Source organism: Anser brachyrhynchus (assembly GCF_964034855.1).
Source record: "Anser brachyrhynchus genome assembly, chromosome: 14".
NCBI classification, from domain to species: Eukaryota; Metazoa; Chordata; class Aves; order Anseriformes; family Anatidae; genus Anser; species Anser brachyrhynchus.
In genome coordinates, this window is record NC_137709.1 from 7,224,155 (window position 1) to 7,249,227 (window position 25,073).

At 45.7% G+C, this 25,073-nt stretch overlaps 1 protein-coding gene across 2 annotated transcripts in view; it reads left to right on the forward strand.

The window, feature by feature from the left end:
* The first annotated feature begins 1,753 nt into the window (after positions 1-1,753).
* The window catches only part of GALNT10 (polypeptide N-acetylgalactosaminyltransferase 10), an 87,705-nt gene continuing 64,385 nt past the window's right edge, over positions 1,754-25,073 (forward strand). Inside the window, exon 1 of one of the 2 annotated variants that reach the window (XM_080555832.1) lies at positions 1,754-2,117. In XM_080555832.1, the coding sequence (XP_080411958.1) occupies positions 1,935-2,117 (183 nt within the window). In that variant the 5' untranslated portion in view covers positions 1,754-1,934. The remainder of the gene's footprint in view (positions 2,118-25,073) is intronic. The other variant, XM_080555833.1, reaches the window with a different exon arrangement.

Below are 25,073 nucleotides of genomic sequence, written 5' to 3' on the forward strand. Positions count from 1 at the left end.
CTCTGCTAAAACACTTCAGGAGAAAGAGGAGAGGGAGAAACGCTGGGCCTTTAGCTGAAGAGACTGGCCTCAGTGCAGCGGTGTTTCAGCAGCGCGCCAAAGCTCGTGTGCGGGTGTCGCTGGTGCCATGGAGCACAGCGAGGAGGCAGCTTGGACGCCAGCAGCTTTTCTGGGGCTCCTGGACGTCTGCCCATGGCTTTGCTCAGAGCAAGGCTCGCTGGGCTTGCAAACACTTCTTGGGGGTCCTGCCAGGCCACCCAGGTCCCTGCTGTGATGCGGGGAAGTCCACCCATATATTGTACAGGTGGCTGCATGGGTATAAATGGTTTTACTTGGTAACCCCAAGGGGATTCAATCCATCACAAAGCGGGTAGGAGAGACCCAAAGCATCCGTTTTGAGCGTGATCACTGATGAGCAGACAGGGTGCCCTTCCTACGAGGCTCTTCAGACGCTTTGATCATCCGGGATGCTCCCAGGTACAAAACTGATCTACCTGCAGCAACCGGCCAATTTCTGCCCCAGTTAGAGCTCGTGCGACTCCGCTGAAGTCAATTTACCAGGCAAACATTTCATTTAGCAAGCAGGCTCAGAATCCCACATTTAAGCGTATGTCAAGCCAGCCAGTAGCTTTGTTTTAATTAACTCTCCAACTCTGTGGCTGTCATTTCTTTATATAAATGAGTATGTTCTGCCAAGGGCAGAACGCGATCCTGTGCGAGCACCCACAGACCTCTGCTGGGGCACGAGCGCTTCTCAAAGGGGGCAGAGGCAAGGAAGGGGCTGGGGGTGTTGCTGTAGGGGTCCGCACGGCAGCGATGTACTGCAGGCTTAAAGCAGAGGCAGCAGAGCTTTCCAGCCTAGGTGCTCGCAGAGGAAGCAGGGGTAACGTAGCCGTAGCTTTCATGCAGGATTTTGGTGGCCGTGCATTACTCAGCAGTGGCCAAAGCCTCCAGCTGCCGGGGGTGGCTCAGCGATGCTGGGGGTCCCCTCTGCTCTCCGGGCAGGAGCGGAGGCGGTTCACGGGTCTTCTCCGCCCACGAAGGAACAACGGGAGGGAAATCAGCCGGCGACAAATCCTCATTTATAATTAAAAGGGGAGCAGGAGCTGCCTGAACGTGCCTTAACTCGGGAGCTGCAGCCTGCGCCCCACAGCTGCTCCCCGCCAGCAGCTGCCCCCTGGCGGCCCGGGGAACTTTGGGGAAGTTCAAAGCCGTTTGCTGCTGTTCTGAGAAATAACAACTTCTTTACGTTGGAAAAGACCAAATAATTTATTTATTTATTTTTTTTTTAGCGATAACCCCAGCGGGACGCTGCGGTGCCACAGCCTTGCTGCTGGCATCAGCAGCGCCGGGCACCTTCCTAGTTAAAGGGGCGAGTTGGCTCGTAAATAAGGAGTGGATTCACCCCCCCCAAATTTTGGGATATTCCCCAAATTCCCCCAATTTTGCTGCCGCTGGTGCATTTAAAATAAAAAAAATGATAAAAATAAATTAAAAAAAAAAATAAAAGGTTTAAAAAAAAGAACACGTGCCGAGCCGACCCATGCAGTTCACGGGCCGGTAGAAGGCAGCTTAATTAACGCTGCGGTTCCCCGCAGGGCGCTAATCGCGTCGGGGCGCCCCCCGCAATTAGCGCGCGGGCCGCAGGGAGGGGCAGGGGAGGGGGGCGTGGCCTGCGGAAGCCCCGCCCACTTTCGGCGTTTGTGGGCGTGTCTCGGCGAGGCCCCGCCCCCGCGCGGAGCGGAGCGGAAGTGCCGGAGTTGGCGCTGCCGCGCGCGGGGCAAGTTGGGCTCCGGCGGGGCGGGGGCGGCTCCGCGCCCCCTGCTCGGCTTCGTCCGCTGCTGCTGCTGCTCCTCCTCCTCCTCCTCCTCCTCCTCCTCCTCCTCCTCCTCCTCCTCCTCCTCCTCGCCGCCGTCCTTCTCCCCGCGGCTCCCATGCGGCGGAAGCAGAAGCGGCTGCTGCAGGCGGTGGGGCTGGCGCTCGCCGCCCTCGTCTTCTTGCCCAACGTGGGGCTCTGGTCCCTGTACCGAGAGCGGCAGCCGGACGGCGGCGGGGGGGCGGCCGCCGGGCAAGGGGTGGCGGCGGCGGTGGTGGAGGTGGGGGCTGGAGAAGAGGCGGTGAGTGAGGGGGGAGGTACTGGGTGTGTGGGGGGGGGGGGGTAGTGGGAGGGGGGGGTAATGGGGGGGCGCTGGGAGTGGGAGGGGAACTGGGAGGATACTGGGAGGGTACTGGGAGTGGGGGGGAGGGCTGCTGGGGGGTTACTGGGAGTGTGAGGGGTCCTGGGGGGCTCCTGGGAGAGTGTCGGGGCTACTGGGGGGGGTACTGGGAGTGAGTGAGGGGGTTCTGGGGGGGATACTGGGAGTGTAGGGGGTGCTAGGGGGGTACTGGGAGTCTGTGGGGGAAGATGGGGGGGTATTGGGAGTGTGTGAGGGGCTCGGGGGGGGGTTCTGGGGGGTGCTGGTGGGATCCTGGGAGCGTGTATGGGGCTGCTGGGGGGGTCCTAGGGGTGATTCTGGATGTGTGTGGGGTGCTGGGCAGGGGGTCCTGGGTGTATGGGGGGTGCTGTGCGTGTAGGGAGTGCCCAGCAGTGTGGGGCTGCAGTGGGTGGGGGGGCAGAGCTCAGCTGCGCTGTGTGCTGTGTTCTCTTCGTGCATGCCTGGAGGAGGGGGCTGAGCTCTTGAGGACCCTCGCCTGTATCTCAGTGCCTGGGGGGGGGGGGGGGGGTCTCACTTGGCCCCTCTGTGCATGGGGAAGGGGAGCAGCAGGGATGGGAGGTGCAGACCTGGGGGGAGGCAGCCCCCGGGGAGGCTGTGGCAGGAGGGAGGCTGCCCGCCTGGGGAGGCTGCCTGCAGGGAGGGAGCCGAGCGCGGCTCCCGTGAGAAATGGGAGCAGCTGTCTTGACGTAAGCTGAGGAGAGAAGGGGCTCATGTAGGGGATGGGTCGGAGGTGGAAGGCGAGTACTTTCTTGGCAGCTTATGGATCCGGAGACCAGAGGTCTGCTTGCCTTTCTGGCGGGCTTGGTAAGGGAATAAAGCAGGATCTTTGCCCTAAGGAGTAAGGAAGGGAAGTTTGCCCCCTCCTTGCAATGGAAAGAACAGTAATTGTGTCTCCCAAGGGCATCCCTTCTGCTCCATTTCTCTTCACCTGTCTTGGAAAGGTATGGGGAACGCGCATCACCAGTTACTTCAGGGTCCCTACAGACCTTGTGGCAAGGGCTTGCAGAAAGCACCGGGTGGAGCGTGACAGCGATGCCTGTGCCCTTATCCTCCTCTGGGGAAAGAAGAGCACGTAGCTGTTCCCATCGGGGCGGGGAATACCTGCTGGGTACCTGCTGCTTGGTGGTATTGCAGCAGACAACTGTGTTCCTTGCTCGTCCCTCTGGGGTAGTAACAGGCAACTTAAGAGGCAAACCCCTCTGCTTAATGCGAGAGACAGGAATGCTAGATCACCCGGATTAGACGTTTGTAAGCTCAGTTTAGCTGCATTTACTTTTGGCTCTGTAATTGCTTTATCCCATCCTTGGTTTGGCTTTGTACCATTACGAATGATTGGGGCTTGAAAGCCTGAAATGTCAGTGTGTAACTATCGGTTCAGCTCCGTGTTCAAAACCACTTAAAACTCTTAGTTGTCTCAATCTTCCCCTCCTCGGAGACTTGCCATTACGACTGCACCGTAAAGGTGGAGAAACTTAGTGTGGCAATTTCTGCTCAGGGAGCGAGGAGGCTCCAGGAACGAGGTGCTGAGGTTGAGCTCTTCCTTCCCAGCAGAAACGTTTTTCAAATTCAAGCATTTCGGGTAAGCCCAGACATAACCATGATATACCATGCTGATAGGGGAAGAATAAAACAGGTCAGTCGGTACCTGCCTTAACATGGGATTGTGTAGCAGACCCCAGACCTGCCCAGAAATCCTTTTAATTCCCAGTGATCCTTGTGTGCCCGCAGTTCCTGATGTTACTGCCTTATGCTTGTATTTCTGTTGCATGCAGGCGATCTATTTTGCATGACTGACAAAATTAAGCCCTGTAGGCCACTGCTGCACAGCTTCACGTAGTACGGCGAAATGAAGACCAGTGTAAAATCATGCCTCTTCTAGAGGCTGTGAAGGAGGAAGGCGGTAATTATTCTTAGGCTTCAGAGGTCCTTGCTGGAGGTAGCAGTTAATGCTGGTTAAATCTACCAGGGCTGAAAATACAATAACAAGCTGACTTTTTATTTTTCATCTTTCAAAATCATCCCTGCGCTGCGGGCCTTGGGTCGGAGCAGCTGTAGGCCAGGCGGTTTGTACGGTGCAGTGCGTCACTGCTGGTTTCGGTGTGTTGTCTTCTCGGAATTAAGAAATGACATGTTGCTTGTTATACAGAGCGTTCATCCTATTTTTCTTTATGCTATGTCTGTTTGAAGCATGATGGCTGTCAATAAACTGAAATCTACTGTTTTGGGTGTGTGGTGAGCTGGGCAGGAAATGTCTGTGCCGATTATAGGAGAACTTGAAATAAAAGCGCTCTGCTTTTGTGTAAATCGGAGTTGCTGGGTCTTAGGCTGAAGGCTCAACCTTCCTGTCTAATTAATGGGGAACTATGGGTTGCAGTGGGGCTGGCAGTAAAGGTACATGTCCATCACATGCATATATTTTTGAAGGATCAGGCCCTGAAATGATAGCTTGTGTTACACTGAGCAAGGGAAAACATACCCTGAAGGACAGCTGGCTGTCTTGGTAAAAATATTTTCAGATGATGCAGAATGAAGATAATTTTCTTTTTTTTTTTTTTTAACTGTTGTCATAGAGTTATCTGCCAGCTGACTGCAGAGAGTTTGTCTGTTGGGTGTCCGCAGTTCTGGTGGTTCCTGTCTCTCTCCTGTGGTCCTGACAAATACTCACGGTTTTGGTACTCCCTGATCAACTTCCAGGTTGTAGGTGAATTTACTGTTTGTCTGCTCGTTCACGAAGCTATACAGAGAATCTGACTTCTTAACACCAGTACTCTAGTTAAAGACCACAGGAGGCTGTATCATTAAAAGAATGATGTACATAGCAGTCAGGAAATATTTTTTTCTTTCTGGCTTTAATTTGCCTACTTGCACAAGCTAATCTTCGAATGAAGACGTATCAGGTGTGATACAGAAATGAGCTTTCCAATGAAATCTCTGTCCGTGCTCATTGTTTTGCTTAGTGTCTGCTGTTCGGTAGTTTTATCTTTCAGAGTAACAGCAAATGGCAGAAAAGTTTTAAGAAACGGATTAAAATGATAAAAAAGCACTGCTTAGAATATACAGTTTCAGTACGAAAACTTTTTAAATTGTGCCAGGAGTTTGTGTAGCAGTGTGCCTTGCACGGCTTGTTACCTTCAAAATGGCAACGTATCAGTGCACGCTATTTTACTTCATTTAATCTTTCTACTGGCTGAAACAAACACGTCAGAAATTAAGCAATCAGAAGCCATGTAAATATATCCTAGGAAAGATTATGCTAAGTTGTTTCTGCAGAAGTGCCTAGGTGGCTAATTGCTTCTGTATTTACATGTTGAGGGGAAACACGGTGCCTGAAAAGAATGCATTGCGTTAATACTGGGGTTAGGTTGGTGTTCTTCCATCCTTCTGCTGTCGGGTTTCTTCTTCTGGAGCTCTGCTGGCTGGCTCTCCATCCCTGGGGAGAGGAGATGGCCTCGAGTCATTAAAGTCCTGCTAGAGATGTCATTAGGAAAGCCAATTCATTGAGTTTCTTTGTACTACACCTGCATGTGAGGAAATTTCCTTTATCATTATGTATTTACAGTTGCTCATTGGATGATATGGACTAGCAAGTCCTTTCTTCATGAGCCTTGTAACAGCTTTGGCAGGTGTGTTGGCTTTCAATAGGGATGATAGGATCAAGGTGCTAAAATGTTTCTGCTGACAACAGAAGTATTAGCTTAGTAGCTTATGCTGATGAGAAAAAATGGCAGTATGTGTATATTGGCGTGCTCACATAGCGCAGATTGACTTCGGTGTAATTTCATCTTTTTTAACAAGTATTCGATAGGTAAAAACATATGATCTGTAGGTGTGGGGGACTGCAAGAGAAATTCAGCCTGTTCCTTCTGTCTCCAATCCCCGCTGTCTGCCTCAGAGGCTGCTGGGCATCGTCAGCTGAAGCGTTTGATGTGTGGTCCTGCAGTGTGCAAAACCACAGATGAGGTGGGCTGTGGGCTGGCGGTTTATGCTTGGGCTAATGCGAGTATTTACGTGGTTTCTAATCCTCTGCAGATATGCTGCTCTCTACCTGTCTGGTCGGGCAGGAGATCTGTGTGATGTGCCCTGCTAGGGGAATGGGGCATTTGAACTCTGGGAGAGATTAAGCTTGAACGTCTCCTTCTCTGAATTGCTGGATAAAAACATTGGAGCAAATTAGCAGCCTTTCATTTTACGCATTTCATTTGATTTGATGCATGCTTTATAAAGTCATCCTGTAGCTTGTTGTAATAGTAATTTGTGTTCTATAAATTCACTCGCGAGCATGATGGACGTGTATAAATCACATAGCTGATGGTGTGGTGCCCTCTGCTGCCAGCTGTACCTGGCTGCTCCTGGCTCCGCAACGAGACACGAGCTGCAAATGGGATTGAAAAAGGCTTTGCGAGAACGCAGCCCTTGGGCAATTTGGGGTTGTAAACTTTGGCTTTCTTGCAATTAGGCTTAAAGCATCCAGGCTGTATTGCTGAAAAAGCAGCCCTGTTAGGGGCTGGGTGGGGAGCAGCGCGGTGCTGCCTGCCCGGCTGCTGCTGCTCACATCGTCTTCAGCAGAGGAAGATGATCGGCTTTGCCATCCCGGCCTCAGGGCAGCAATGAAACTGTCACCGATTGTCAGCTTCACGTCGCGGCTGGCAAGCGCTGGCCGGGAAGGGGGTGGCTTAGCAGGCTTCCCCTGCTGCCAAGGCTTCCCGAGGGCTTGGGGAGAGGGAGAGGAAAACCGTCCTGCTCTCTGCCAGCCAGAGGTGAATAGAAAGCCAACTCGTCGTGCTTCCCGTGCTGATGTCTTTGGCAGCTAAACTGGTCGTGCCATAGACCTCGCTGCCTGGCGGCTCTCTGCCCTCTGCGGGACGGCTGTGTTATCCCTTCTGTTTGCTGGTTGCTTGTCCGCTGATACAGAGGCAAACTTTGGAAACCTTATTTTGATAAGCACAGAGTAAAACAGTTGACAACTGAGAGCTGAAGTGCAGGTGCTCGAGATAAAAAGCACTTTTTTATGCCTGATTTCTAGTACAGGCTACTGTAAAGTTCATTATTTTGGTGCAGCTGCAAAATGAGCAGTTTCTCCTGGACTAGTTACGTGTGGTACTGCAAAGCAAGCTGAAGTGAAAGCCCTGTTTCCTTCTCCAAAGGAAGGAGAACAAGGGTTTGGAGCACACGAAGCGGCTAACCCGTCTTGCAGCCGTGAAGTCTTGTTACTCCTTAATTGGTGGTCTTACCTGTGATGGTAACGCGGAGCTGAGAGCACAAACGGGCTGTGCTCTAGCTCCTACGCTGCATGAAGATGAAAGGTGTATTATATTTGCTGTTCTGCTGGGGTTCTCCTCTCGTGGAGCACATGCTGTTACCAGCCCAGCCATGCCATGGCTAGCTGTTCAGACGTGCTCTGTCCGAAGCTCTTAAAAGCTGTGGTGCGTAATTCCTGTACTTGAAGGAAAATTGTGGCAAGAAAACTTTCTGGCTCCTGACACCCCGACTGCTTTGTAGGTCACCAGTGAAAACTGTAAACATACAGAACAGCAGAGCTGTTTGTTTTTCCCATATGAATGGGGATCGGATGGTGATACAGCGAGATTTTTGAGCAACTGCCCTTACAAATACCCTGTCAGGAAACTGCCGTGCATTTGACCAAGTGGGCTGAGAAAATAATGGGAAGCTTCTGACTACCAGCAATGTGTTGAAGTCAGGCAAAAATGCTTTCTAGCAGACCTTGAGTTACATAGTGCTACCTTCCACTCCCTATTTAAATACAATTGCAGTCATCGCTATAAAAAGATAAGGAGCAGCCGTTAACCTTGCTGTCACTCTTGTTTGCTTCCCTGGGGAGCCACCTGTAACCTCGCTTGCGTCATGTAGGAGCAGGTCTGGGTTAACACGGAGGAAGCTGTTACCCTGGTGTAAGAGCAGCCCTGTGCACTGCTCATGTCTCTGCAGCCCTGTCCCGACCCAGGCGGCACGGGCAGGTAGCCCTCGGGCTCCCCCTGAAAAGTGTGGAGCTGCTGGGGGGAGTTAGGAGTTGGTAGGAGGTATTGCTCTCTGTGCTTGAAATATCACTGGGGGGAAAAAAAAAACACCTTGTGCTGCAGAAATGCATTTGGAGCTCCTGTGAAAGCAGGTGTTCCTACGTGCTAGCTCGGCGTCGTGCTGAGTACAGCAGAGCTGTCGTTTGTAGGCTTTTACAGAGTGCACCCCAACCAGCATGTAGCGTGCCCACTTTTATGGCACAGTGTGCTTCAGGGTGGCAGAAATGTGTGTGAGAGCGAAGCTGCTGTGGTATTTACCATCAGAGGACTTTGCCTCTCTCCAGGGTCCGTCATGCCTCATGTTTTCCGTGTTATCTCTGTAGAGCGACCTCAGTCAGTTGTGCAGCTTTAAATAGTTTGATAACATAAATATTGCATGATACTGTGCAGACACAGGGACAGAGGTGGCTGCAGTAACTTGGTGCATATGAAATCCTTGAAGAATAGCAGAGAGGTGCTTTAAAGTTAAGTGACTGGAATGCATGTGCACATTTTCTTCTGGATCATCTTTACTGGAAAATTGGAAAGGAATTTTTCCATAGCTGAATGGATTGAAAACTGGAAAAATCTGGTGGGTTATACTGGGATGGTAATGTGCAGCTTGGCCTGGGAGTCCTCTGCTTCTAGGGAGAGCTATAAGAGAAACTCTGACTTGACTTCAGATCCCAGTTTGTTTGCAAAACCGATAACTGTCAATGTTTTTTAGCAGTGAACGGAAAGCATGAATCTGTTTATCTGATTTCAGACTCCTGAACAAGTCCTGATGCTCAAGTAGCTTTCAAGTGTATAACAGTGATGCTCTATTCCCTAATCCCTAGCAGGTGCCTCCCCCCTCCTTTGTTTTTATATTTTTTTGTTGTTTGTCATGAAAAAAACTTTCAAGCTTTTCATTGTCTCCTTTAAGAGTTTCCTTGTGGTTTTACTTTCAGGTCTGGCACGCTGCTCATGCCTTTTAACAATCCAGGGAGCTAGAAGTGTTACTAGTCCTGCTTTATTCAACTTGAAGCATAACCCCTCGGTGGTAATGGTATCTCTTCTGTCAGTGTAACTGACACCGTGGTGTTATTTGCTGCATTTTGTGTTACCTTGCCTGGATAATGGATAGGTAACAAGGATGGGAGTGTTTATCTACACGGCTTTGTTACGAACATAAGTAGCACTGGATATCAAATTATGGCTGACGTGTCAGACTGTGCCTCTTTTGTTAGCAGATTTAAAGGGTCTGGCCACGATTGCAGAAAGCTACAGATAAGTAAATCGATGTGTAGTGCAGTTAGCAGGCTGCCCCTCCTTCCCAAATGCTTGGGTAGTGGAGTAACCTCTGCTGAGCCTGAGATCTGCTGGCAGCTCTGCATCCAAGTCCTGCGTGCCCCCGAAAATATCAGAAATATGTCACTTGACAGTTCTGCTTATTGTTCATAAATGTGATAAAGCTTTAAATTGCAGCTTCAAAGAAGGGAGGTCTACCACATCTTGGTCCTTAAATCTGCTTTTCTTTCTAAATAATTAGCTCTTTTCCCTGCCCTTTTGCAGTTGCTTCATTTTCTCTAATCTTAGCTCCAGGGTTAAAAGAGAGCTCTCTAGAGCATATATCTATAATTAAGGCTTTTCAACCACAGCTACAGCGGAGCGTAAGCAGCGCTCCAGTCTTGCCAATACTCAGGGAAGAAACTTGTTTTAGTGGAAAAGCTGCTGATTTTATTGGAACTGAACTCTTTCAGCTACCCCACTCGTGGAGTTCCCTCTGATGCTATTTTGTGCCTTCCCGCTTCACTAAGTTACCTTTTTCAGGTCGATGATATTTTCTGTAGCTCACAAGAGAAAAGTTACTTATTCTTCCTGTCGCTTTCTTGGAAGCACAAACTACCAGCTACAGCAATTAGCGTCCATCACTGGCGTATTCAGAAAGCTTAAAATATCATTGAATTCATTTTTAAGGCCTGACTTCTTTGGGTTTTGCTACAACTCTCTACAGGCATCTTAAGGCAAACTAGGTTCCCCTTCGCTGTACCGAAGGCTGGTGGTGTTCATCAGGCTTTTGTCTCTTGGAAATCATGACACGAGCACATGAACGTGTTGCTGGGATGATGTCTCCTGTTGTCTAGGTGCTCTCAGATGTCTTACAACTACTGTGAGCGAGAGCCTACTTAGAGGCAGCTACTAAATGGTAGCTGATGGGCTTGAAATTCGTACTCTGCAAAAAGTGGCTTGTATTTCTGTAGCCTTTGATTTCCTTTATTGTTGAGTCAAATTAAAATGACAAACAGTTAAACCATAGTGAGGGTCTCAAATGGAAAACCCATTGCAAGAGAGCTGGTGTAAAAAGTGTGAATATTGTGACTCTTCCCTTGGCAAGAAATACAAAATAAAGGGAAGGAAAATGGAGTCAGCCGAGACTTGAATGCAGAGCAGCACCCACCCTTTAAGTTTGCTCAGTGTTTATTCAGTGACTGTGTCTTCCAGTCTCAGCCTCGTATTAATCTTTCAGCTGCAATACTTTTTTTCTCTCCAATTAGCACAAGAAGTAGCAGAAAGTAACTTCTAAAAAAATCGTCTCAAGGCGGTGGATGCTGGCATCCTTTCCCGTTACGCTGAGCACTGCCTCTGCAGTGAGGTCAGTGATTTGTGTTCAGAGCTGCTCCCCTCAGCACTGATGTGTGTTTCTTGCATGTATGTCATGCTCAGCTGATGTAGCAGTGACTTGACACGTTTCCCTGATGTAGCTTTGGAATACAAAACTGTCTATTCTGTGTGGTTGCGGGTTCGCAAAGTGACCGCTCAAGCCAAAATCCCAAAAAGCATTGCAGTGTATTTTTTTAAAATGTATTGAAATAATGACCAGCCAGGGTGTTAAATTTCAAAGGAATGGTGAAGAGTGTTTTTTTTCAGGTACAAATATTAGAACTTCCATCTTAACCTTGCATGAACTCTTTCTGCCGTAGAACTTCTATTCAGTAATAAAAAAAAAGGAATTGCAAACTGATAATTAACTAGTCTGTCTCCTGCAAGAATGTTCTGGATAAATAAAATCTACATCTGTATATGACTACTCTTTACCCAAATTCTTTGAAGGAGAATGGCAGAGAAGGACCTGGGAGTACTGGTTGATAGGCAGCTGAATATGAGCCAGCAGTGTGCCCAGGTGGCCAAGAAGGCCAACAGCATCCTGGCTTGCATAAGAAGCAGTGTGGCCAGCAGGTCGAGGGAGGTGATTGTCCCCCTGTACTCGGCTCTGGTGAGGCCGCACCTCGAGTGCTGTGTTCAGTTTTGGGCCCCTCGCTACAGGAAGGACATGGACGTGCTCGAGAGAGTCCAGAGAAGGACGACGAGGCTGGTGAGGGGTCTGGAGAACAAGTCTTACGAGGAGCGGCTGAGGGAGCTGGGGTTGTTCAGCCTGGAGAAGAGGAGGCTCAGGGGCAACCTTATCGCTCTCTACAGGTACCTGAAAGGAGGCTGTAGAGAGGTGGGGGTTGGTCTGTTCTCCTACGTGCCTGGTGACAGGACGAGGAGGAATGGGCTAAAGTTGCGTCAGGGGAGGTTTAGGTTGGATGTTAGGAAGAACTTCTTTACTGAAAGGGTTGTTAGGCATTGGAATGGACTGCCCAGGGAGGTGGTTGAGTTGCCATCCCTGGAGGTCTTTAAAAGACGTTTAGATGTAGCCCTTAGTGATATGGTTTAGTGGAGGACTTGTTAGTGTTAGGTCAGGGGTTGGACTGGGTGATCTTGGAGGTCTCTTCCAGCCTAGATGATTCTGTGATTCTGTGATTTTCCTTTGGTCAAAGCCTCACTGTGATTTAGGACTTGGGATCTTATCTGGAAGCACTGTTAGCTGTCTCTCTCGTGGGTAGAGCTGCTTTGCTTCCGCCCTGTTGAGCAATTATTTTTACAGGGTTGGGTTGTTAGAAAGGGTTCTGCTCTGCTTTATCTCCAACGCCTGAAATCCTTTGCTTGCAATTGTATGTGCAAACTAAGGCGACTTTTCAAGGGTAAGTCATTTCCTCCATCTTTGCTTATGTTTACATAAGAAGATCTAACGTTTAAAACCTCTAATAGCCTGTCTTGTTTTTCCAAAGTAGAAGATTGTATAGGCTTGTCTTTGCATAGGTTACTTGTGTTCAAAGTCATTTGGGAGGTTACTTTTATCCAGTTCATGACACTAGCAACAAAACAATTTTTCTCCATGATGGAGAAGAGGTAATTTGTTCTTTCTTGAGCATACCTAACATTTTAGTCTTTAGATGAACTTCTAAGAAAAAAATTTCACAGAGACTAGTAAGCATGAGCTGTTGCTTAATGAATAAAACAGGTGAAACTGTGCGAGTGTTCTTAATGTTTAGACTAAAGTTTTCAAAGGTGTCTTAGGGTGTGATGCTCCTTTGAAAAATAAGAGTCTTAGCGACTTTGATCTAGGGTATGATACAAAAATATGGGATGCCAGACCTGGTTATGTATAAGATTATTTGTTCTTTTTTTTTTTTTAAAGAAAGAGCAGTTCCTTCACTTCTGCTCAGACTGACTTTAATCTCAACTCTGCTTCCTTGATAGTGGTTCTCTTTAGAAACTGTACTTTCAACTCAGATAAGTAAAAGCAAAAATATATTCCTTCACTAAAGAAAATCAGAACCCCCAAAGGTAGGTAAACACAGGTGTAACTCTGGAAAGGGCTTCAATTAGGCAAGTGAGTTACTTGCTGTAACGTTACCGAAGGTCACTTAAATTTATCCAGACTGCCAGTTCATATTAAATACTACTAAAGATTATTCAGTATCTCAAAAAGAAGTGAACGCTGATTATCTTCTGTCTTTTCATTTATCTTGCACGTGATCAGTTGTCAGGGTTTAGTGTGTGTTAGCCAAGTAATAAGGACTAACCCTTTTCTCACTTGTGCATATGTTAGTTTTGCTTAGCCAAAAATACACTCTGAACTGCTGCTTTTCTCGTATTCTTAGGCTGCAGCTTGCTATGATGGAAACAGCAACAACAAAAAATTAGTTTTAGATGCTGTCTAATGTTTTTTGTGATGTTTTGGAATCTGTTTCAAGGAATTGATTTTGCCTGCAAAAAAAAAAATCTCACTTCAAAAAAGCAGCATCTGTTCACAGGTCTCCTTCACAGTGGCAAAGAAGCTATGTTGGCACAATTAAACTGTTTAGAATGAGACTCCTCAAATTTGTTTTGTTTGCCTGGGACCGAGGGCATGGAATTAAACTGTAAAAACATCTGCAAAGTATTGGAAGACCTGTTTTCGATGCAGAAATGTATTTGTATAGAGAGAGACCAGAAGACTACCAAAATCATTCTTTGCTACCATTTTCCTACTGCTGCTGCTACTCTGGAAAAGTGGAGGGGAGGTCAGCCTTTAAGGAGTAAATTGTCCCAGTAATTGCCATGTGTATATCTCTTCCCTCTTCCTTTAATCATTCAAACCAATTATGTTTAATTTAGGATGCACTGAGGAATAAACAGAACTTCGATAAAACAGCTGACTTCCAGCATGGGCAGTTCCAGCTACAGAAAAAGGTGCTAGTGAAGTGGAAGCATGTGATGCCGTGCTGAAAGTGTAGGTGCATAGGGCTCAGTTCTATACCAAGACACTATCAGTTTATCTGAACTCCAGTGTTTACAGAATTTGCATCAATTGCATTTGTCAGTTGCACTTTGCGGAAGGATCTGTTAAATTAGGGGGGCTGTAGAACTCCTTTGGAGAGAAGCAGGAGAGGAGAATTGTGTGCTGTGCTTCACGGAGCATATACACTGTAGTTAAAAATACATCTTTGACATCTTTGTATTGAAATTTGGCCAATTCTTCCTGTAGTGCAGTTAGAATGTGCAAAAGCTGCATCTCCACCCTTCCAATTAGTCAAGATTTATCAAAATGTCCCGGACTGAATTTCATATAAGAATTAAAGGCTGCTTTGCTCAAATACTGCTAGAGGAACCATTTTTTTGTGATGGCTTTTATCATTGTTGCTTATAAAACAGATGTTTTAAAACATTATGAGGAAGAATATCAAATATTTACTGTTCCTGTAATTGAGTTTAAAAGCAGCAACCCCAATTCTACTATGAAATCCATCTTCTATTTCAGTCCACAGATTTCTGCCACTGCTCTGACGGGATAGGCATTGGTCTCTTGATTTTATTTTTTTTTTCTGTCCTTGGTAATAGATCCAGAGGAGCTTTTCCCTTATTGTCTCGTGACAGGACTGTTGTCCTATTTGAACATCAGTATTTTGCTGGCCCATGTAAGCCAAAGTTTCTCTTATCTTTTCTCATAGTCTCTCTCAGCAGGTGTGTGTTGGGGAGAGCATTGCTGCTGGACTCTAAGATGGAGTTTAGAACGCCCTCAGTCATCCTGCCAGATGTGTGTACAGTCTCTGCTGCTGCCTTGTGCTGTCTCAATCTAAAAAGAAATGGTGCTGCTGCTACGTGCAACGTAACATGGTTTTTGCACACAAAACCTTCAGTTAAAGCCTAAATAATCACTTTTAGAAGTCAGTTCTCTTCTTCCTGTGTATCCTCCTAAGCAGGATGTCATATGCACTATCACCTAAACTAATTCTTATATTAGAGCTGGACTTCTGAATTTAAATTTGCTATCTATAGCCATTCTCTTCCAACTGCAGTCTCGTAGATCTGAGGAGAAATTTCCCTGTTCTGCCTCAAATTGTTTCTGATCTTCAGATGCAGGTTGTGCGCTCTGTGCATGGGGATGTGGAAGATTGGAAAAGCCTTATCTGAAACATGTGAAGGTGCTACTTGAGTTGTCCTTGATTTCGATTGCTGCAGAGTGTGTATAAAAGATAATAGGTTTCCTTCTGCCATAGTTGCATATGTTCTGCAAATATGAACTTGGGCCAACTGATTACAGAACAAGAGTCCTTGGCAAAGCCAATTACACGCTAACAAAGTGCCTCAAACTTCAGTCTGTGCCAGGATCCTTTTCCTTGCGTTTTGGCCAAAGCTGTTATCAGTACAAAATAACACTGCTTTCTAAGGGTGAAAGGCTTAAGCTCTGGAAACAAGTACTGTGGTTGTGCCGTTCAGAGCGCTGATGTTTTTATAACAAGAAGCTGCCCGTCATGGAAAAGCTTCTGAGAAGCAGCTGTAAATTGATGCACATGAGGAGAGCACTGGTGTTTGCAGGTAAATTAGCTGGGAATTGTCAGTCATGTAAGAAAACTTTGAATATTGGCTTAACTTGAAAATGTTAAGTGAAATACAAAACCATGGGTTTTCTCTCTGGATATTTGAAAACAATAAGTCATCTTAAAACTTGTTCTTTTAAAATTATTTCTAGAGGGTATGAATCTTCAAGCCTTATGCAGTGAAGTCTATTTTTATAGTCCTTGAAAACAAAACCTGACAGACCGTATTTGCCAGCACTTACATTGCTCTGGTGACAGTGCTTCTTTTTAAAGCATGCCAGAGGAAATGCTTTGTGCTGGAGCATATGTCAGTGATTAGGGGGACCAGTGCTGCAGGATAAAATGGCAGAATATTGTTGTGTGTAGGAAACACTGAATGGGCTGAACATAAGAGACATAGTGGTGTTCAGATTACTTGTAAAGTAGGAAAGGGAAATAGTTATTTTAAGATTATCTGCTTGTAACTAATGTGCTTTCTTGCAAATCAGTTCACGTTTAACGAGGTGGACAGCTTGTTCCCTTCTCTGTATGCTTCCTTTAATTTCTTCATTTAGATAAGTGTGTGCTCTTTGTATCTCCTGTGGTTTATATAACACAGATACTTGCACGCTTTGTTTATGCCAGAGTGAACTGAAAACCCTAGAAAGTGAGAGCTTTTGGTACCTAACTCCTCCTGTGGATTTCGGCCTAAGTGGGTTTAAGGGCTTAGGCTGAGAGTGATCCTCAGAAACCAGTTGATCCTTCCCAAACCTGAAGCCCATGCTCCCGAGGCTCTTACAAGTATTTTAGGTCTATTTTTTACTTTTCCTGTAAAGTTCTTGCTTCTGAGTAACTGTTGAGCTGATTAGGAAAACCATTAAATTCTCTGGGTCCATTAGGGAAAAGTGATGGCTTCATGAGAATTGATTTGTGTTTCTGCAGTGCATAGGAGGCCTGGTCAGAAATCTGTAAGGAAAAAATGCTTCTCGTAAAGTCACATCAACTGAAAGTACATTCATTTTCCTTCCCTAAAGTTTTAGCTATAGAAAGTGCCTTAAAAATCAGATTGTTTGCTGGTACGGGTACAAGAAAAGCAGCTTCAATAATTTGACTTCATCCTGTGTCACAAGTACACCACAACTTCCTGAAAAGGATGGCTGGGATTTCACTGGTTACTGAATCCAGTGTTTAAAGGTCTTTAGCCTTTCCAGTCTTCTGACTGATGCAATTGCTTTATACTTTCAATCTTCCATCTCAGACATGAGATTTCTGGATCTGGTTTCTTCCTTAGCTTGTCAGAGCTGTGACAGGGTCTGACTTTGAAACCTTGTTGTTTTTAATCGCTTTTTAATTCCTTATAGGTGTTAGAGGTTTCAACATTTAAGAGGAGCACCAGCTTACGAGTCACAACATCACAGTAGGAGCATGTCTTCGGCAAAATGTTTTCAAGCTCCTTGAAGTTGGGTTCATCAGTAATGAGTTCATGTGGGCTGTTGGCTCTATGTGCAGGTACAACCTATTTTTGCAGAACTCTGCATACATGTGGCTATTCCTCCCAGAAATAGCATCTTTTGGAAAGGCGATGGCTCTGATCAGAAGATCAGCAGTGAGGCATCCTTCCTTTTCTGGTGGAAGCTTGTTGAAACTAAGGTATCTGTATTTTGCTCAAGAATTGTCTTGATATACTGCTAAAGTAAATTTGTGCATAGATTCTAGCGATCTCTTCCATTTTGGATGAGGGAAGCATTACCAAAGAAAGGTTTCTTCCATCTTATTTAGCTTAATGTGAGTTTGGGCATGTCTGGTGCTCCTGGATTATGCAGCTAGGCTTCACTTCTTGTTTCCTAAATGAAAGCAACGCGTAACACATCACCATTCATTGTACCTGTAAGCTGTCCTCGATTCTGTGCTGTGTACAGTCAGCAAGAAGGATTAGGTATTAGAGGAGATGAGTTTGTGCACCTGCGTCTTGTTTGAAATCACAGCATACAAAGCTTCTAAAGCCTATAAAAACTCCCAGCAGATCCTCAGAGGAAGCTGGCTGGCGGTGAAGACCCTGAACGCTGCTTGGTTATAGAGTACTCTTTTAATGAAATGTAATCCAGCATCCTAATTGCATGTCTGGGCTTATGAATTTGGTGGTGGCTTCTAGCAATTCTGCTTAGTACCTAATGCATTGAAACTCCTTGTGCAACAAGAAATCTCCCTCCAGGAGTTCTTAATCTTAACACACAATACTTGGGGGGGGAGAAAGGAGAGGGAGAAGCGGCAGTTGCAAAGATATCCACTGGTTTCTTGAAGCTCCTCAGGTTTTAAGTTTCTTTTGTGGTTCAAAGCAATCTTGGCTTTAGTTTATGAAAACTACCTCCTTATTAGTCTGCAGAATGGCTTGGACAATTTAGAGGGTGTATGCAAGAGATGACTGTGATCTGCAGCCAAAATGGTAGAAGCGTTAAACAATGCTCTTCAGCAAAGGAACTGTGGAACAGCTTTCCAAAGGGTTTTTTTTTTTTTGTAGCTCAACGAGTAGCTACAAATGCTGGCTAGTATCCCTGAAATATTTGAGAAATCAGAATTTTCAGCAGGAGTTGGTCAAGAGTTTGTTTAGGTGAATCTCTGCCATGTAATGCCATACTAGTGCTTTGGTCACCCTGGCTTCCTTGCTGTTGGCTTCTGCTTACCAGCCCTTTCTGAAAGGTGACAATAAGAGACTATAGGGAATGCTGCTGAGCTTTTTATCCTTTGACCTCTGCACATAAGATCTTCATAATTCATCTGTTTGGGTGTGAAAGGATAGGCAGGACGATTGTGTTATTCCCTGGATTGTCAAACTGTTCTGGTTACTCTTACACTTTTGTTGCATAGCTGTGTCCCAGTCTGAAGTGAGATGTTGCTATAGTGATTCTTGCTCTTTGTGGTGGTTTACTTTCAAGCTCAAAATAGTCCAATAAGAGAACTGGTGTAGGTCTTGCCAGTCATGTATTTGCTGACCACAGGGGGGTCGCTGACTGCCCTCTGCTTCATCGGGGCTGCACGGGCTGATGTGGGAATTCAACTGCACGCACCTCTGGAGCACTGGGTTTTGAGGTGGAGAGGATGTAAGTGCCCCTTTCCTCCTCTTGCCCTCAGACAGCATCCTATCCCAAACCCAGCTGGCAGAATGGGCTGCGTTGGGCAAAATGCTTGGCGCTAATTCTAGCAAAGCTGGTGGTTTTGCAGTACTGGACAGCTGGTATCTCCTGGACCTGATGCAGTGCTTGACGTAACTATTAATCAGCATTAATGGGATTGCCTGAGCAGTCTTAATTTTTCTGTGTGAAGTCAGCAAGGTGGATGGTTGAAATGCACGTGACTGAATTATGCTCTCGCCCTGCTCAGAGGTGAGACCCTGCTGTGGCACAGCAGGTTGATGGTGCCCAGCTGATGGGGAGGTGCTTGCACTAAAGCAGCTGTCTTGGTTGTGATGGATTACGTGTCCTCTTGCTTTCGTTAACAGGACAGCTCTTTTCTTTTGTATATATTGCAGAAACTGGAAATGTTAGTGTTGATGCATTGCAGTTCAGTGTGCAGTGGTGTCAGTTGGATGGGCAGCTTTCTCCCGAGGAACAGCTGACAAAGCACTGGCTGTCACCTGGGGACTGTCGAGGAAGAAGAGGGTCCCTCTGCGGCAGCTCTTGCTGCTCCATCTTTGCTCCTGTTGTGAGGAGGAGAGCTGCTGCACTTCAGAAGGTCATAGTTAAAAGAAGTTACAAAACAGGACCCCGGCGGAGTATAATCTCCTCGAAAGTAATCTCTTGGGAACTGTGTGTGCTTGATACGCAGACGTTTAAAGGAGGCATAGGCATTCCTAAAGAGTAAGGGAAAGTTCATTTGCATCCAGACAAAGACCCTTTGGCCATCCGGACTTGTCTGCGATATTGTTTGCTGCTTGCTTGTGGGCGACGAGGTGCTGTCTGAGCTGTGGCTATAAGGTGCTATGCGACGTATTTTAGCAGCACTTAAGCTGCCTTGACCTAATTCTCTCGCTTTTTAGAGAAGTGTGGATTAGCAGCAGCTTGCCAGGAAAAGTAAGCGGCAGTTAATTCTTGTAAGTCAAGTCCCAAATGACTGTGATTTGGGTAACGTCCTTATAGAAAAAAAAAAGTGGCAAACATCGAATGACTGTGATAAAGGATAGACGGGGTGATCCTTGTGCCAAGCAGTGACATAACAGACAGGCAAATTGCACGGTGAGGCTCGGATTGCGCTGGCGACGTCTGGCTGCTGCTTTCCTCCTCTAAGTCGTGGCTGAACTCAGCTCCGAGCAAGAGCGGCTTCCTTGGAGGCCTTAAGGCATTCCATGGGATTCCAGATTGTTCTGAAAATGCTTTCTAAATGCTGTCTTAATTAAAGATTTCTTTAAGTCAGAATTAAGTTATTAAAATGTTCCAGGCATTTTCTAGAAGTCTCCGAAAGCTGACTGCACATTCCTTTCCTAGTTGATCTACTCCTTGTTCCGGGCTACAAAGTGATATTGTGCTGCTGGCGGGTTACAGATAAGTTCGAATAAATGACTTTTTTTTCTTAAAGCAATTTTTGCCTTTTCATGAACTGATGCTGCCATTGAGTAGCTCTTTAGGATTTTGTAATCTTGTAGCTGCGGTCCTTCAGCAGTAATGGGGGAAAAAAAAAGTCAGGTGTTCTTTGGAGGGCATTCCCAAAATCCCTGGGTATGTCAACTTAAGGCAGCGCCAAATACAGACTAACAGCCGTTTAAAATGTTTTCCTTTTTTTTTTTTCACGCAGCCTGTGGCTGCTTCTAAAACACTGGGTGATCATACATGATAGATTTTGTACTTTACAGAAAAATTGCATTGTGTGGAGCTGTTGGCAGCCCACACAGCTGTCGTGCTACAAGTGTTTAATACGCTGTTTGGGTGATGGGAAGGTAACGAGTGCTTGCGAGACTTGCCCGTACAGACAAGTTGTGCTGTCCTGGGTCTGTCCCTGCCTGGGGGCTGAGAAGCGTGTCTGTGCTGTTATAAGCGATGATTAAAGGCCTGAATCTAAATGATGTAGTGACTTCTAGGCATGTGTGTATGCATGGATTGGGTGCTTCTGTTGGACTGTGCTGTTGGTTTGGGGTTTTAATTAGGGTCTTAGAATCTTAAGGGTGCATCCCAACTAGCTGTATTGTCTAACTTTCTTGGCCCTACCAACTGTGTACGAAATTCCGTGTCCTAAAGCCACAAGCCTCTTCTGCATTTTGGAGGGTGGAACTATTCAGCGGCCCTTCCCAGGACAGTAGTCGTAGCAGCTCTATCCAGAAACCCCAGTACAGAAGCAAGATCCGAGCAACACTTGGCTGTGTCACGCTGAGCGGGCTCAGGCTCCTTGTCTGTTGTGTGGCGCTGAACTTCGTGCCAGGCTGCTGAGAGAGAAGTAATTACGGGCTGAAAGCAGCCCTTGGTGCTGAAGGGAAGGTGCTGACAGATCGTCAGCAGAAATTCAGGCTTCATAGGCTGCTACAGAAAAGGCTGCGTACTGGAGGGCAGTGAATTTCTGTAACGGCAGTGCGGAGTTCCCTGCTTATAAGGTGTGTTTGCAGGAGAGCTCTAGGTCTGCTATCTTTCCAAATCCATGTTCTGCATAGATTTTGATGCTCTTTGCATTTTAGAGGTAGCTTGGTAGAACTAGTGGCCTCAGAGTTGTATTTTCCGGGTGAGAGCAGGTAACTGATCTAGAAGCTGACATTCAATCTCCCCTTACTCAGCCGGCGCTAGGAGTACTTGGTGGTTCGAAGGTCTTCCCGAGCCTGCAGTTCACCTTTGACTTCTGGCTGCTCAGTCTTATCAAGTTGCAAAAGGTATAAGAAACAAAAGCAGAACCTTGGCAACTTGTGTTGCTTCTTTCGGGACCTGTGAGCAGCTGTGAAACTGCTCTTCAAGCTGATGTTCGGCTCTTGGCTGGCGACTGCAAGAGCACATCAAACAAACCCAGCCTGAAAACCAGTGCATGGTTGTAAAGAGCTCTGTTGTCATGTGCATCATCTGGATATTTTTTTTCCCAATAAACGAAAAGCTAATTTTGTTCTTTATATTTCCTTTCCCAGTAAATGAAAAGCCGGTTCTTTATATTTCTTTTGCAATCTTCTGGTGTACCAACAGCCATGTAATTATCTATCCTTATTAAAGGTTCTGCAGGGGAATGGATGACTGTCTCTGTATTTGCTGTGCTATTACTGTTAAGTAACAGGGAAGCCTGCTAGGTAGTAAGTCAGTAAAAGCATCACTGGGAAACTGTGGTTACGGAGTGCTTAAACCAAAGGCAAATTCTGAAGTGTCTTGCTCTGAAAGAAGAATGGAGAGTGGTACTTTCTGAGCTTCACACTGAGGTCAGAGGCTATGCAGTGAAGGCAGAGTGAGTGCATTAATCTGTGGGGCTGAGAACATTTATCTCCTAAAAGGAAAAAGTATGACGGGACTATTTAATTATATCTTAAGTTTCCCAGGAGATATGAACCTGAAGTGTTGCGTTCAGCCACTTCTGTCACTTTACTTGATAATTTCTTTGTAAAGCATCTTACCTAGAGAAGTTGGTTTTCTAGCACAAGCTTTGCTCCCCTATTGTTGCTCTGCTCTTGAAAGCATTTTGCAGATTTTCTTGGTGTGATAGGTGCTTCCTCCAGAGCAGCATGAGTGAAGAGGTTTAGGGCTGCTCACTTTAAAAAGGCCCTGAGATTAGATAGATGCAGAACAGTTGCCTCCCTCTGACCAACAGAAGAACGGACGCTGAGAAGGTGAGCAAGTGGGAAGTTTTATGTAGGTTTTGGACCACTTCACTGCAATCTGAAGCGCAAGTTAGGTGTTTATTCAGAGGATTTCCACTTGCAGTAGTATATGCACATATTACTTGCGGATATCCACAGCTTCTCTGGGCGGCCTGTGTGGCCACACTGATTTGCACAGCTCAGGACCCTTTGGAGCAGGCAAACAACCTCATTGCTGCCTTTGAGTGGCTTTCAGAGGGAATGGAGAACCTGGGTTAGAACAGAGTTTCTCACTAGGTTAAAATCCCTGCTATCGTTTCCTTTTGTAAACCACTATTTGAGATGGTTTAAATTTAAAAACCACAATGGAAGTTACTCAGGAGGGGATGTCATTTTGTGCACCCGTAATGTTGATATCCTGGCTAAAGCAATAACAAAAGGGAACCTGTTTCTAGGGGAGAAGTGAAGGGAGATATTTTGGGAATGGCACTTGTATGAGAACTTTTGGAGCTTCTGCCTCTTACTGGTAAGATTTTGGATGTTTGACCTGTAGTATCAAAGCCAGCTGGGTTATGGGAATTTAAAGTTTTTTCTTAAAAAAAAATCTTTTTAAAGAAGCCCAATTAGTAGAATTCAATTCATAGGACTTTAAAAATTAATGGTAAGTTCCCTTATAAAATATAGACCACTTGAGAATAACCTAAGAGCAGGCATATGGTTTTGATTTTATTTTTTTCCTTCAAACACTGGCACAGTACTGAAGCCAGACAACTTTATTTTCCTGATGCATTATAATCAGCTGCAGATGTTTTAGACATTATAAGCTTCTAAATGTGCCTTGACAAATGTCTCCTGGAAGCCAGGAGTTCTAAATATTACATGCAGTGTATTCAAAGGAAATGTTGAAAATAAAGTTTTAGGAATTAAACGTTCAGTGTCTGAATCAAGAAAATTTACCTTCTGCCCTTGTCAGGGGTTTTACTGGCTGCAAACGTTCTTTTACAAGACATGCACAGATGTTAGTAGGGGCATGCATAGAGTCCAGAACAAATATTGCCCTGGATGGTCTTACACTGTATGTTATTTATTGGCCTTTAATAACTATTACTTGAAGGTGGACATCTGCTTGAGATGGTACTTCAGCATATATCTAAAGGCTGGACTGAGTTTTATAGCTGGTATGAAACTCTTCAGCATTAAGCCAACAAAAATTTGATGTATGTGTTTGAACATACAGAAGCATTGAGTTTTATGCACCAGTGACAGTGCCATGACCCTCCACAAAAGCTTCTGTAGTAATATTTCAATTGTTCTGTTTGGGATTAAGATAAAGGATTTCACATAAAGATATTTTGGTACTTTTTTTCTTGGCAGAGCTTTGAAGTGAACACTTGCTCAGAAGGGCATCTTCATTCATTGCACTGTGTGTGTGTACGCACAGTACGAAATGTTGCTTGCATGTTCAAGTGTATGGCTTTGTGGTGGAGAGGGGCTACTTGATTAATTACACTGGGAATTACATCAGGTGTCCTCGGTTTCCGAAATTCAGACAGCTTGACTTACTGCTACAAAAACCATTCATTCATTTCTACATAACCTGAGAGAGGTTGGAGAAATACCTATGCTTTGCTATGGACACCTCATTAAAAAGTGATCCGGTATTTATCACTCTGAGTTCTTAGTCTGGTCAATGGAGAAACTGAGAAAGGAGGCAGTGTTAGAGGACAGGCTGAGTGCCTAAAGGTTAATTGCTCAAACTAGGTAGCAGAAATATCCCTCTAGGCAGTGAAGTTCCAAACAAGCAATACATTTGACATAGATTTAATTGCTTATATGCTAGCAGTTCTTTAAGTAACGGTGGTCCTAATTCTTTGAAATCTTTCTAGAGGATTTGAAAGGGAAATAGGAATTGTTTAAATGTTATCACTAACTTCTTGTGCAAAGTCTTTATGGGTAAAAGATGTTTCAGAACAAGATACATACCTTTCCATTTAAAGGTTAATGATGCATCTGATTTATACCCTGCAGGGTAACCAAAGGGAGCCTCCGTGCCCGTCTGTTACCCCTAAAGATCATTCCTCCGGCTTTGGACCAGTTTAAATGTAAGCCAGCTTGTGCTCGCTGAAATCCCTAGAGTCTGCCTGGCACTGGGGAACAATTCCAAGAGAAGATTAGAGGTGGCAAGCGTCAGTGGGTAACTACTTGAGCAGGGACCTGGCTGCTTGCTGGGAGGAACATGGCACGCTGCCCTGCACTGGGGAGCCGAATCGAGCAAATGCAGGTCTAATGATTTGGATTTTGCTACTTCACATTAGTGTTTAAAACTGCTTAGATATAATCCTCCTAGCAAATCTCTCCATACTTTGAGATGGCGAGCATTCACTGCTGCACACTGATTTTTAGGTATGAACTGGTTACACTGAATTCTTGTGCAGCTGAACAAAGGCTCTCGCTGGTGCCTGGCAAAGAGAAGGTTTCTTGTTTTGATTCTGTTTGTATAGGAGCATAAAATGGTTCTTTGTATTGGTGGGCTGTAATAAATGAAACAGCCAAACTTTTGGGTTTTGATGCTTCCCAGTCATGTAGTAACTCTGGAAAATGATATATACCAAATGCTCGGTCGGTATGGGAGCGAGGGGGGAATTCTGCTGACTGTGACTTTCTGTAGAGGTGCTGGTTGCATGTGCTTAGCTGGGCATATTTTCATATCTTACAAAGTATAATTGGGAAAGTTTAAACTAACGGTTACCATTCATATCACATATCTTTATTAGTGGTTGCTCATCTGAACCACAAAGAAGTTTTTCCCCCAGTCATGCAGGATGCTTCTGCTGTCTGCAGAGCTCGTTCTGGTTTCTTCCCTTGACTTCATCAGAAAATCTCAGTGATAGCTGCGTGTGCCCCTCAGCTACAGAGCTGCTCTGGAGGTCCCCTCTGTATTGTGCAT